Source organism: Centrocercus urophasianus, unplaced genomic scaffold, assembly GCF_019232065.1.
Source record: "Centrocercus urophasianus isolate 14NV4802_14NV808 unplaced genomic scaffold, USGS_Curo_1.0 seq_20, whole genome shotgun sequence".
Classification (NCBI taxonomy): domain Eukaryota; kingdom Metazoa; phylum Chordata; class Aves; order Galliformes; family Phasianidae; genus Centrocercus; species Centrocercus urophasianus.
In genome coordinates this window covers 11,045,694-11,059,032 of record NW_024884756.1, presented here as the reverse complement: position 1 = coordinate 11,059,032, position 13,339 = coordinate 11,045,694, and the positions used below count along the sequence as shown (strand labels likewise).

Here is a 13,339-nt window from a genome sequence, read left to right as displayed (position 1 = left end):
TCCACAAGAAGAATTTTCAAATTATTTTCATTTGTGTTGTGATTTTAGTCAATGCCACACTTGACTTTTAATTCCTGATTTGGTTTCTAAATGTCTGGCAGAACTAGTTCAAATTTAGTGTTTAGATGTTAGCAAAGGCATTAAAAGTTTAGTGTTCTAGTCATTTTCACTATAAATATCGGACCTAAGTTGTGTGTTACTTTTTCATATTCGCTCTTTCCAACTTGTGTGGGATTTTTATTTTTATTTTTTATTCAGACTAGAAGAATACCTGAGAAAGTCTCTGGCTCCTGTTTTGGGCATATCTCTGTACAACTTAACTACCTAATTTGAACTTCTAACCATCTTATAGTAGAGCTGTGTGTATTAAAGCTACATTATAGATGTTGAGGGTGTTATCCATGTGGATGTAAGTACGGTTGTAACTTGCTGTGCTTCAGGAATAATTCTGTAATTGCACTAATTCTGTAGTTGCACTGTGGCAGACTAACAGGGTCGGGGAACCTCCTTCGGGCTTTTATTGTGCAGTGTATTGGCTGGTTGAATTTCCAGAGAAGTTATCCCATGGTACACTGGAATAAAGCTATCAGAAACTTTGAAAGTGGTGATATTGATTTCTGCGGTGTTTGCTTCTCAAGGGTGTTGCAAATGAGGTTGCCCTTTGAAGTCAGTAGCTTGTTATTGGCATGGTGCTCTAGAAACTTCGACTCATTATTTACTTTTTTCCCCGTGATTGGCTGAACTGAGACTGACCTGCTAGAAATGCTGTTTCTGCTTTGGACTACATAAAAGAGAGATTAGCCTCAGTCTTGAGAGGAAATGACATTCATTTTTAGACTATTAAAACTCAAGGGTAGATTCAATCAGACTTGTGAAGAAACAACTGAGTTCTGAGTTTTTTCTTGCTCTACGGTGACTTGTGTGTTTCTAAACTCATCCCAGCTGCGCACATCTGAACTTCTCATCATTCCCTATCATGAACTTCTACAGTTACGGCAAATAACTGTAGCACACCTAGCATGGTGCTTTTTGCTTAGTTCTTTCTTTTAATTTCTTTGGTTCCTTTTGACTACCAAGTTTTTAGTTTAAAATAAATATAGAGGATGTATTTTGTTATAGGATTAACCAAATACAAATAACACATTGACTTAAATAAATATCATCCGGTGTTATGTAGTTATGAAGTGAATATACTTTTCAGAAAAACAAGTATTATTGAGATGTATTATTGTAATAAATCCAGTTTCTCCTGGGATGCTTAAGAAATCTTTGAAACTCAAGGCAGATGAGTTACAAATACACATACAGTCCTACTCTCACATTTGCTTATAGGAAATGTTGAGAATAGTAGCTGCAAAAGTGCCAGATTAAGGAAGGATTCTGCCTTTAATATTTTTAAAATTGGATAAGAATGTGAGTTTTGTCAGAGGGTTGGGGAGAAAAAAAAAAGGCAAAAAAAATCAGTTGTTAATATGTGCAGGTGGCACAGCCCGCTGTGTCTACTTTATCAGGCACATATGCCCCTGACCTTATTATGGGTCATTGGTATTATGGGTGTACAATGGTTCCATGAGATGTCTGTGTAAAAGGAATATAAGATTAAGTTATTTATTGGAGAATTGTAGCTTAAAAGTTCAGCTTAGAAATAGGATTGATTTGGTGTGTCCTGTTGTGACTATTTTCTGGGACGCCTTCCAGCTGTTTGTACTGCTTTTAGTACCTTGTGTAACTGCACTGTATACATTAGTAATGCAACACGTGATGTTGGGGTAAGCCATCTGTATGGACACTGGCATATCCCATATGTGAGGCAGGATTGCCATTGCAAACTGATTTATTACTGGCCTCAGGCTCTTAACTGTAGTCACAACTGTTGTAACTCTTTGTTGTCTTGTAACTGCCTCTGATCATTTCTCCTTTAGAGTGATTTGTATTTTCTAATTGGCAGCTTTTTAATATGGTTTAGAGTAGATATCATAACCATTGTTTATACAGCAATCTAACAGTATCAGGATTGAAGCTTGAATAACCAGAAGAAACAATAATTTTTCACTTTTATGCAGTTTTAGGCTGTTTGCAAGCATCTCCCTATTAACATTATCTGCTAATATGAACTATTAAACATTTGGGTCTCTATTTTTTTTCTTCCTTCTGATTAATGTCTAATAGTGTATTGAAGTCCCTAAGAAGGACTTGCAAGGAAAGGAATGTAACATTGGCATGTGTGGTGGAAAACAGCACAAAATCACCTTGCCTTGTGAGGAGATTGTTTCTTTTATCAATCATGGTTGCATCATAAGCACAGTTAGAACTGCTCTGAGGCTTTTAGTTTTTAAGCACTTGCTAAACTGAGAAGTAAAACTTAAAGAATCTGATGACATGAAGCACTTCTTATGAACCTGCACTGCTATCTTCAATGACTCACAGAATGGTTGACATTAGAAGGGAACTCTGGAGGCCATCCAGTCCAACAAACCTGCTCAAAGCAGAGCTGTGTGGAGCTGCTTGCTTAGGACCATTTCCTACAAAAAAGATGACTTTTGAATATCTCCACAGTCTGTCTGGACAGCCTTTTCCAGTTCTCAGTTACCCTCACAACAAAACAAACCACAACAAAAAACGCTTCCAATGTTCAGACAGGATCTCCTGCATTTCAGCTTTTGTCTACTGCCTCTTGTTCAGTAAAGGCAAATGCCAAGTCCTACACCTCAGAATGAAACTAGGTAAGCAGGACATGCTGGGAGGTGACAGCCTGGAAAGAACCTTTGCCAAAAAGGACTAGGGAGTTCTGGTAAACAATAAGTAGACCATTAGCCAGCAGTATTGCCTTGTAAGAAGGAAAGTTAACAGCCATCTTGGATGACATTAGGAGGATCACAAGCTGGTTAAGGGTTGTGATCTTTCCCCTCTGCTCAATCATGGTGAGAAACATGTACAGCTGTGTGTTTAATTCTGGGGCTCTTAGTACAAGAGACAGTACAAATTGTGTGTCCTGCAAAGGTTAAAGAACTGGAGCATCTATCACATGAGAAGAGCTGAGATAGAAAGCTCAGAGCAGAATCTTATCAGTGTGTGGAGAAGACATTTTTTTAACGCTACACTTAACATATGATGATGTAGTGTGTAAGCTAAGGATTAAAATGATTGTTTATTTTTTTGAGTTAAATGGTGATACAGAGAAGAAATAGACTGAAAAAAATGAGGTCATATTAATCTCATTTGAAATGTGTTAAATTCTTGCACTCTTTGTTTTATTTTTAGGTTATGGCTGAGCTGAGGATCTTATGCAGCTTTTATGAAATAACCTATAGATGTTCCTGCTGATGAGTAGTACCTCAGATGAAATGAGCATGTCCTAAGAGATTTGGAATAAGAACCAGTCAACAGAAGGGAACTGATGCCAGATTTGTTAGCGTCTCGGTAGCTTGATGGCTCTCAATTACTCTGTCTCTAAACCAAAGCCATCTTTCTACCAAAGCAATAAAGGGACAGTGCACAATCTGACTACAGAATGCAGTTTCCAAAGAAGTGAACTGTAAAGAAAGACTCATGAATTTTGATCACAGGATCTTGGAGAGCATCTCTGGTGAGTTGGAGAAATAATTCTGGTACAAATCTTGAATGTATCTAATGTTTTACAGATCGCCAACTTGAAAACAGCCTTGCATTTCATATTAATCATTACTGGCATCTCTTCTATTGGAAGTTATTGAAGATAGCCTTCATCTTTAGCGGGCATGTTCAAATGATAATAATTATATACCTTTGAGATGCAGTATTTTAGCAACTAATGTTTTTGTTTGTTTTGTTTATTTGTTTTTTTTTGTTTGTTTGTTTGTGGTGTTTTGTTTTTCAATAATATCAAAGAGGAGGAAAATCAGGATGAGTTAAATTTCCTGTTCAGAATTTTTAGGTACTGTGTTTTCATAAATCGTGATTTCAGATGTATGATAACAGAATTGTTATCATTGTTATCACATATCAAGTTGCCCAATTTCAAGGCAGCATTCAGTTGCTATTTCTAGTCACTTTTTAAAAATTTATATTAATTGGCAAACAAAAGCATAAACAGAAGAAACAGAAAAATATGAATTTCCTTCAGGAAAGAGAACTGTAATCTTGCTAAAGCCAATGAAACCTTACAAAATTGATCAGTAAAATGTAGATCTCCGTTTTAGTTCAATAAGCAGGAAAAGATAGAAACTGAAACTCATTACATGTATTGAAGAAATCAGAGGGAGTAATGGATAAAACAGCTTTGCAGGAAGCTTTGCAGTAACTCGGAAATGAGGAACTTGTAAATACTGTAATATCAATTAAGTATTAAATCAATAAGTATTCTGCTCATTTGTTCTGTACAGAATAATTATTTTCAAATCTACTGAAGATTTATGAAAGTATAGTAAATAGAATCTGTACTACTATAGCATATGCGAAATACATGGCGTATTTTATAGTTATGTTCTCTTACTGGCATTTAATCGTTTTTAGATGTCTGCTCCACTGAGGACCTCCCTGAGGTAGAGTTGGTGAGCATGCTAGAGGAACAGTTGCCAGATTACAAACTACGAGTGGACTCTCTGTATCTTTATGAAAATCACGACTGGATTCAGTCTCCTACCCACCGTGGTCATCTTCCTGAAATCTCTTCTCCGGTTCATGATGAGGAGACCTTCCGTTACATGAGTGAGTATATCCAGGCTGAAGGATTTTTTTTTTTTCTTTTTCTTACATTTATTTAAGAGAAAAATGTAAATGTAAACTGATTAATGTTAAAAGTGTAATGTTCAAATTTGAACGTTTTAGCACAAGTGAAACAAAAAGCTGAGTTGAGAGGAAGTGCTTTTAGTGTGACTGCCATCCTTAGAGCTGAGCTGGCATGTCACATATCTGCCTGATCATTAGGTTTCATTTAGAAACAAGGTCAGAAACATAATGAAGGGGGAAGAACAGGGGGGAAAAATTGTGCTAGATTATATGAGATGTGAGCAGTATGGCATATGCAGCAATTCTGTTTTCAGAAGCATTAATGATGCTATGATTTATTTATTTATTTTTTTTAATGATGTTTGCCCTGATGCATTTTGTCATTGTTGCTTGTAAGATGCTGTTAGATGTTTCTTCTGCGGATATAAATTGTGTGAAAGCCAGGTAGGTGAATATTAGATCAATGTTGATCACTGCCTTGTGGTTCTGAAAATAATAACTATTTTTTGCTACCAGTCAATTGTGATTACAGCAGTCCTTAAAGCTAGCAGATTTTGAAGAAAACAATGGATAGCATCAGATCATGTGGAGAAACCATTAATATGTTAAAAATCAAATGGTGTAGAAAGGTTGAAGAAAAAAAAAAAAACCTAAATGCTTACATGTCATAATTTCAAGTGTTTTTCATGTAAAAAGAGGAAAACACTGTAAGAGCTTTTAGATAAATCTACCCTCTTTGAACAAGGGGAAACGGCTTCAAGCTCAAAGAGGGTAGGTTTAAGTTGAACACAAGGAAAAAGTCTTCTACAGTGAGGGTGGTAAAGCACTGGAATAGGTTGCCCAGAGATGTGTTTGATGCCCCGTCCATGGAGACTTTCAAGGCGACGCTGGATCAGGCCCTTGGCGACCAGACCTAGCTGTGTATGTCTGTGTTTACTGCAGGGGATTTGGACTAGACGGCCTTAAAAGATCTCTTCCAACTCTAAGGATTCTATGATTCTGCAAATGGCTAAGTCCTCTTTCTTCAACAGAATCATAGAATCACTCAGGTGGGAGAAGACCTTAGGATTATTGAGTCCAACCATGACCTAACCATACTACCCTAACTCTTAACAACCTTCCACTAAATCGTGTCCCTGAGCACCACATCCAAACAGTTTTTAAACACATCCAGGGCTGGTGACTCCCTGGGGAGCCTATTCCAGTGCTTAACAACCTTTTCTTTTAAAGTTTTTCCCGATATCCAACCTAAACCTACCCTGGCACAACTTGAGTCCATTTCCTCTCATCCTGTCACCAGTGAGAAGAGACCAACGCCGCTTTCGCTGTAAGCACCTTTCAGATACTGGAAGAGAGCAATAAAGTCTCCCCTCAGGCTCCTCTTCCCCAGATTAAATAGCACCAGTTCCTTCAGTCTCTCCTTGTGGGGTGCATTCTTCAAGCCCTTCACAAGCTTTGTTACCTTTCTTTGGACCTGCTCCAGCACCTCAGTGTCCCCTTTGTACTGAGGTGCCCAAAACTGAACACCTGGGGGAATGAACTTGGTATTTGGATTACTGTTTCTCTGTAATGATTACCTCTTCCACATACTTGCCGCCTCTGAACAGGGATTTTTTGTCGTTTGTGCTTTCAGCCTCCACCCAGGGTGTATAGCAAATGATTAAATAAAAGTAACATATTGCCTTCTGCAAATACAGTATTCCATAATTTAAAGCAATCTTGTTATCAGTTGAACTTTCATTCTTGGAATTTTTTTAAACTGTGGAAAGTATATTCAAAGCCTTAATGATTATTGCTCAGCCTGTTTCTGATAACAGAACTGCAAAAACAAATGAATTTTGAGTTGAATGAACGCTTTCATAGTTCGTTTGAATTGATTGTGTGTAGTCAGTGGGGTGTGTACTATCCTCAAAGTTTTTTTTTTATAAAGAGATGGAATCAAAGTCTGTCAGTGCTGGTAGCAACTTGACATCAAATGTGTCTCTGGTCAATGCATGCATTTCCAGTGTGATAAAGCACAGAGCTCCAAGAGAAGGTTCTTCAGTGAACGTGAACCTGCATTTCCAATCAGTGAGAGGCAGGGGTTTTAAGCCATATATTATTTAGCAGTCAAGGTATTACAAAACTGGTGTTTTCCTCCTTCACCCAGCAAAAAGTTATTTTTAGCCATAAAAATGTGTTCTGTGAAAATAGTGAGCTGCTTGTGAGAATTCTTTGGAATTGCTGCCATAGTTTTCCTGGCATTCTCAAAAGTGTTCAGTAACTATGACTGTAAATTTCTGTCTAAAACTGAATCTTCTGAATGAGTCCATCTTAGAATTTTGCATTTTAGGATTATGTAGGCACTTCTGTATGTAAGATTCAAGTGTGGTTACCCAATCTGGATGTGAAATGCATCACATTAATTTAAAACATTTGTAGTTAGAGTTAATTCTGTATGTTAAATCTATCATTTAATTGGGTAGGTGATAGAATAAGGGGTAATGGTTTTAAACTAAAAGAGTGCAGATTTAGATCAGATTTTGGGGGGAAATTCTTTACTTAGAGAGTGAAGTGCTGGAGCAGGCTGCAAAGAGACTCTGTGGATGCTCCATCCCTGGAGGTTCAAGGCCAGGTTAGGCTCTGGACAGCTTGAACTAATTGCTGGCAACCCTGCCCATGGCAGGGTGTTGGAGCTGGACCCAAGCCATTCATCATCATCGTGATGATTTAAGTACACTGTTGTAACTGCCAAATCATAATATTCAAGATAAGTACAGTTTATTTTATGTTTGTCTGAGAAAGTGTCCAAAGAGGAGTCATCATATGAGATTTTTTGAGCCTAATAACTTACAGGAAGATGCTGAGGTGGTCCCAGACAGACATACAGAAACGCAAATCAGGATCTAGTTACAATCACATCTGAATCACTTGTTAGCTGAAGTTTGCATCTTTCTTATAATTGACTGAAATTGGGAGTATGATGATCATATTCTTGAAGCATAACTAGGGATTTTTATCGGTATCTGTCTCCCTCTCTCTATACGTGTATGAAAACATTATGGAAACTTTTTCCTAAAAAGAATGGTGAAGATATGATTTGCTTCAATTTGTAGTTGATATCTAAGGAAAAAAATAGCAGTGCACTGCTTACTTCACTTGAACTCCTCCTCCTTTTATGGCTGCTGCTGCCTATTAGAAGGTTGATCCAGTGACTGGGTGACTGCCACTTACCTAGTTTCCAGTGAAGTGGAGGAATGCTTTCTTTGAGACAGAAGAATACTTTTGCTTTATCTGTGGTAGCATAAGAAACCTAGAATTAGAAAATGTCTGTCCTTAGAACTACTTTGTGTATGTGAATATGGCACTGCATAACAAGAATATTAACCAAAGTGAAGAGTTGTTTGCAGCCTTCACATGGCAAGGTGAGTGAACAGATATGTGTGCTCATAAGAAAGTGGTGTAACAAACTTATGCGTAACTTTGATTCTGTACTGAAGGAAATTAACAAAGGTTGTGTGGAGATGAGTTTCAAAGCTGTTAGTTCTGAGATGTCATTTGCCAGAGGAGATAGGTATCTTTGTCTTTAGGAACCTATGTATCTGAGTAACTCTGCATGCACTTAGCATAGATTCTTCATTAAGTTGATTTAGCAATGGGTAGAAACTTCCATCTGAAGTCGTCTGGTGGAACACTTAACCACAGGAGAGCTGGCTGTAATATGCTACCTATAAGGGCTAATAGTTATTTTTGTGTGCAGTTGAATTTTCAAAATATTAATAAGCAAGGTAAGTGCTTTCTTGGCAAACTGTGGAAATGACACAGTAAAACTTTCCTACAAAATGCATGGCTTGCCACAGGTAAGTACTTCACATTTTGAGGAGTTAGTTTTCTATTTTCACCCCACCTTAAAATAGGATTAGTAAATATCACTGCTTGAAGTTCAAAGCTTGTTAATATTTGGATGGCATTTGTTGGTTTTTTATGCTCACTAATCTACTTAGTAAAAAATATTTGACTTGTTAGTTTCATTCTCTTCCCTGTTAAACTATTACAGAAGCAGTTCAGTAAATCTTATTCTTCTATATTGCTCTTTCCATTTTCCTCTTAAAAGACTAAGTTTCTTCATATGCTAAAATGCAACTTATTTTTTTCTGAAGCACAGACTTAGTGATATGTTTTGTGAGGTTAATTGTGGGCATTACCTTTGTAAAGGATATATATAGCTTACATAAAATACATTAATAAAATTACTGTGCACTTCAGTGTAGCTGCATTGTCTCATAACTGCATCAGCAGCCCTCAATAAGAACTAAGACAAAAACACTCTGAACCAGCACCACAACATGCTTGGAGTACGGATCAGGTTTAAACAAGGCATAAAATTATCAGAAATAGATGTAGACCGTAATAATCTTATTTCACGATGCAGTGGTGATGGATTAGTTTCAAAAGACGTTAATTTACACCTTCGGCTGAAGCAGTTACTTCTGTATTTATTCATTTTATATTGCTGCATTTGTTTTGCTTTCTTGATCACTATTCCAAGTGAAAATAGCAAATTTCTGTTGAACTTTAAGAGGCATAAACATCTTTCACCTGTAAGATATCCTCATTTTGAAGAGAATCATATTTAAGTGGTTCCTTAAAATTTCCACAGAAGTTTTAGGAATAAAAAAGATATGCTTTACACATCTCTACTTTTTTTTGTGGTGGAGGATATATGCAAGTAACTATTCCATTTGCAGTGGCTGCTTTCTATACCGCACCACACCGCTCTCTCACTCCCCCTCGCCAAAAGGATGGAGGAAAAATACGATGGAAGAAAAGAGACTTGGGTTGAGATAAGGACACTGTAATTAAAGGGGAAAAAAACAAACCCAAACCCAGCAGGCTGAAGAAACATAGGGTAAAAATAATTGTTATCTGCTTCCCATCAGCAAACAATGTTCAGCCGTGTCTTGGAAAGCAGGGTTTCAGTATGTGTAGTGATTGCTCAGGAAAACACTTTCATAACAAAAGTCCCCCTTCTCCTTCCATTTCCTCGGCTTTTTTTACAGTACAGAATATCCCTTTGGATAGCTCAGTACAGCTGCCCTGGTGGTGTCCCTTCCCCACCTCTTTTCCACCCCCCTGCCTACTGGGCTTTTTTTCAGGGTGGGAAGAAAGTCTTGATGCTGTGCCAGCGCCACTTAGCAATGGATAAAATATTGGTGTGTTATCAGTGCTGTTCTAGCTACAAGTGCAAAGCGCAGCAGTGTATGGTCTGCTGTGAGGAAAGTCAACTCCGTCCCAGCCAGACCCAGTAGGCTGTTGCCTTAAATTTTAACTCTTTTTCATCTTCTTTTTCTTTCTTCTGTCTTTCATTTTCTGTTACTATAGCTCTTATTGAACTTCCTCCCTCCTCCTTGTCTGGATCTTGCAAATTTTCACAAGGTAATTAAGAGTTTTCTTACTAATGTCTTTTGTTTCTCAGGACAAGAACTAGATCAGGATAGGGATTTATGTTTTAGCACTGAGTTTTGTTCAGAATTGTCTTATGTTCTTCATGCCCTTACATCCCATTTTCAAGTCCTGCTTGTTGTAGATGAAGTCTTCAAGTGTTTTCAGCTATATTTGGATCGCATTAGTCTCCCTTTGTCCCCAGCCTGGCGGATGATTTAATAGCTTAGCTATATTGAAGAAGTTGATCTAAAGATTCTCACCATTTTCTAATTTTACAGGATATGTAAACACCTCAGCTTCTAGCTAATATTGCTGAGAGCTGCAAATACTCAATGCCTCATTGAGATCAGTCTCTCAAATAAGCATTGTTTCAAATTTCTGAAGTTAAAATGCATTTTCATAAGTCACTGCAAGTTTTCTCAACTGATTGCTGTATTTCTGCTGTGTTTTAGTTCTCTGCCTTCCCAGCAGTCCTCTTATAAATTAAGGTACTTCAGTAAGTGTGGTTTTTTCTCTTGTCAGTTCTAGGTACAGATAATATGGAGCAGAAAACCTACAGTGATGCTGATATGGTCAGACATCTGCTAGCTGAGGTATGTTCACCTCTGTAATGCTGTGTTAATGCATTTGAGGACATGTATTTGAAGAGGTTATTCAGCTGCTGGAATCCTGCCTGATTCAGTTGTCTTCATGAGCTGCTTATCAAACACATGGGTCCTGAGAAGCTGTCTAGTCACTTGCATCATCGCAGGAACAGAATTTGGCTAAACTATGGATGCCTCACAGGGGCTGGCAAGTAACAATGAAGAAATAGCTTTCTTCTTGGCTTTTACCCTCTCATCACTATTCCATTTAAGCAGTCTGCTCTGGAGAAGTTGTTACTTGAAAGACAACGGAATTGGGCATATGTGAATTCTTAGAATAATACAACAGAGCCTTCAACCTCATCAAAACTGTACCTAGATTAGGTGCTGTCCCCCAGTTATTGAAAATGACTATGCAAGGGAAGCACAGTTAGGGATGTGTTCTGGATCAAAATGAAGTATTAATCATTTTTTTGACAATGTTGAAGAACCAATGCATTTGACAGTGGAGCTGTCAAAGCGGTGGTGCATTAAACAGTAACTAAGAAAATCAAAATTACTATGAATTCACGCTTTATCTGATCGAAAGTAGACATTCATTCGCTTTTCATGTGCAGAAAGATCGGGACCTGGAACTGGCAGCACGAATTGGACAAGCCCTGCTTAAGCGAAACCATCTGTTGACGGAACAGAATGAAGCACTAGAAGAACAGTTAGGACAAACTCTAGATCAAGTGAGTGATTCTTTTTCTTTTGTTTCCTTTTTTTCTTCTTTATATGATGATGGAAATGGGATTCATAGAAATATGTTATTCCATTGTGAACACACAAAATTGCTACTTTCAAACTATGTAGTGTACTTCGATATCATCCTCCTCATTGTCATAGTTCAGTCAGTTTTCTTGGGCTAAGGGTCAACTATAAAGTCTGCACATGATGGTTACTGAAAAATTGTTAGGTGCAGGAACGTTAGGTTAGGAACGTTAGGTGCTATTTGTGATATACTTAGAGCAAAATTGCGCTTTTAAAGTGTTTGTTTTGACATCAGTCTGATATTTTGGTTTTAAACTAAGAATATAATAATATAAATAAAAATAGACTATGTAGTTGACATCTGTTGTGACCTTTTACGTAGCAACTTCTGAAGAGAAGAAACAGTCAGAAAATGAGTTGACTTAATGGAGTGCTTCCATTTAAATATAAAACAAAAAAAAGCATGCAAAGGGAGTTTTGTTCCATATCTTCATTCCCTTTTTTCCTTATTCTTTATTTAATCTTTTCTTGATTATTCTTGCTTAAAAAATATGTATATATAGTTGTCAACCTAGAAAGTATCCCAAGTTTTTTTTTGTATTTTCTATCTTTGTGGACAATACGTGTAGGCTGAGTAATAGTGAAATAGTTTCAGCTGCTTGTGTTAAACAGTATGCTGGTAATAAATACATACAGTCAGCTGTAGGCCAGCATAGCTTTTTTATTCATATAAAAATATCAATAAGCAAAATTGAATCTGTCTTAACTTGAGATTTGTCTCATCTCTTTTTTCCTTTGTCCTACAGTTCATTTATTATATAGACTGGTGGGGACCATTCTGTGCACACACAGATATCTACTGGTTCTTTTGTCCAGGAAGTTACAGTGCAGAAAAAGTCATAAACAAAAAGATACTAGCTTGTTAAAATATAGGATATAACAAGGCAGCTGGAAAATTATTTTGAAGTAAATTGTTCTTAAAAAAAAGAAGAAAAACAATAGTAAGCTGTGTTGTCCATTCCTATATTACCTTAAATTTTCAGTTTCCTTTACAGTGCTAAAACTATGATTTTGTGAACTTTGTGTAGGATACACAGGGCCTGGATCTTCTGTGCAAGTATATACAAATTGATCGTGACCAGTGAGCAGTTTTTAATCTCATGTTAGAGTAGAGCAGTGATATCCCAAGAATTGAGAGGCTGCATAAATAATATAATGTGATACTGTTTAGCTAAACAGTAGTTCACAAGCTGGTAATCTTCTTTTGTGCTAGGTTAACCAGCTCCAGCATGAACTGTCAAAGAAGGATGACCTGCTTCGTATTGTTTCAATTGCTTCTGAGGAAAGCGAAACAGATTCTAGCTGTTCCACACCACTTCGTTTCAATGAGTCTTTCAGTGTATCACAAGGTCTCTTGCAGCTGGATATCTTGCAAGATAAACTCAGGGAGTTGGAGGAAGAGAACCTTGCTCTCCGATCGAAGGTATAGCTGAGTTATAGTATGTGCTATGGATGCTGGATATGAGATAAATTAGAACTGTTTAAACATCTAGCATCTGGGTTTCTCTTTAAAAACATACAGGTGTTTTGTTTCATTGCATACATGTCATATCCAACCACATTTCCTCCACTCTCCACATCCTTCTCTTTCCTTCACTACTATTATGTTCAAAGCCTCTACTCCTATCACAGTGCCTTTATGTTGTATGTGAATCCATGTGAGCATACAGCTGAAGAATGTAGATGTATCAGACCCTTGAGTGTTTGTGACATGTTCTGGTGTAAATCTAACTGCAATTAATAGCAGTATTTTGGAAATTTCTATGTGTTGAGATGACATCTTAGTTTGGCATTAGGGATTGAAGAAACAA

General features: G+C 37.2%; 1 protein-coding gene across 12 annotated transcripts in view; it reads left to right on the top strand.

The window, feature by feature from the left end:
- Positions 1–13,339, top strand: part of TRAK2 (trafficking kinesin protein 2) — a 72,404-nt gene that overhangs the window by 16,188 nt on the left and 42,877 nt on the right. For 11 of the 12 annotated variants that reach the window (XR_006169400.1, XR_006169399.1, XR_006169403.1 and 8 more), the window contains 5 exons: positions 3,262–3,586; positions 4,492–4,686; positions 10,654–10,724; positions 11,333–11,449; positions 12,742–12,951. Coding sequence is in view for 7 of the 12 variants with exons in the window: in XM_042821914.1 (XP_042677848.1) it covers positions 3,550–3,586; positions 4,492–4,686; positions 10,654–10,724; positions 11,333–11,449; positions 12,742–12,951 (630 nt within the window). In the remaining 5 variants the exon portion in view is untranslated. Of the gene's footprint in view, positions 1–3,261; positions 3,587–4,491; positions 4,687–7,902; positions 8,112–10,653; positions 10,725–11,332; positions 11,450–12,741; positions 12,952–13,339 lie in introns of those variants that run through there. The other variant, XM_042821911.1, reaches the window with a different exon arrangement.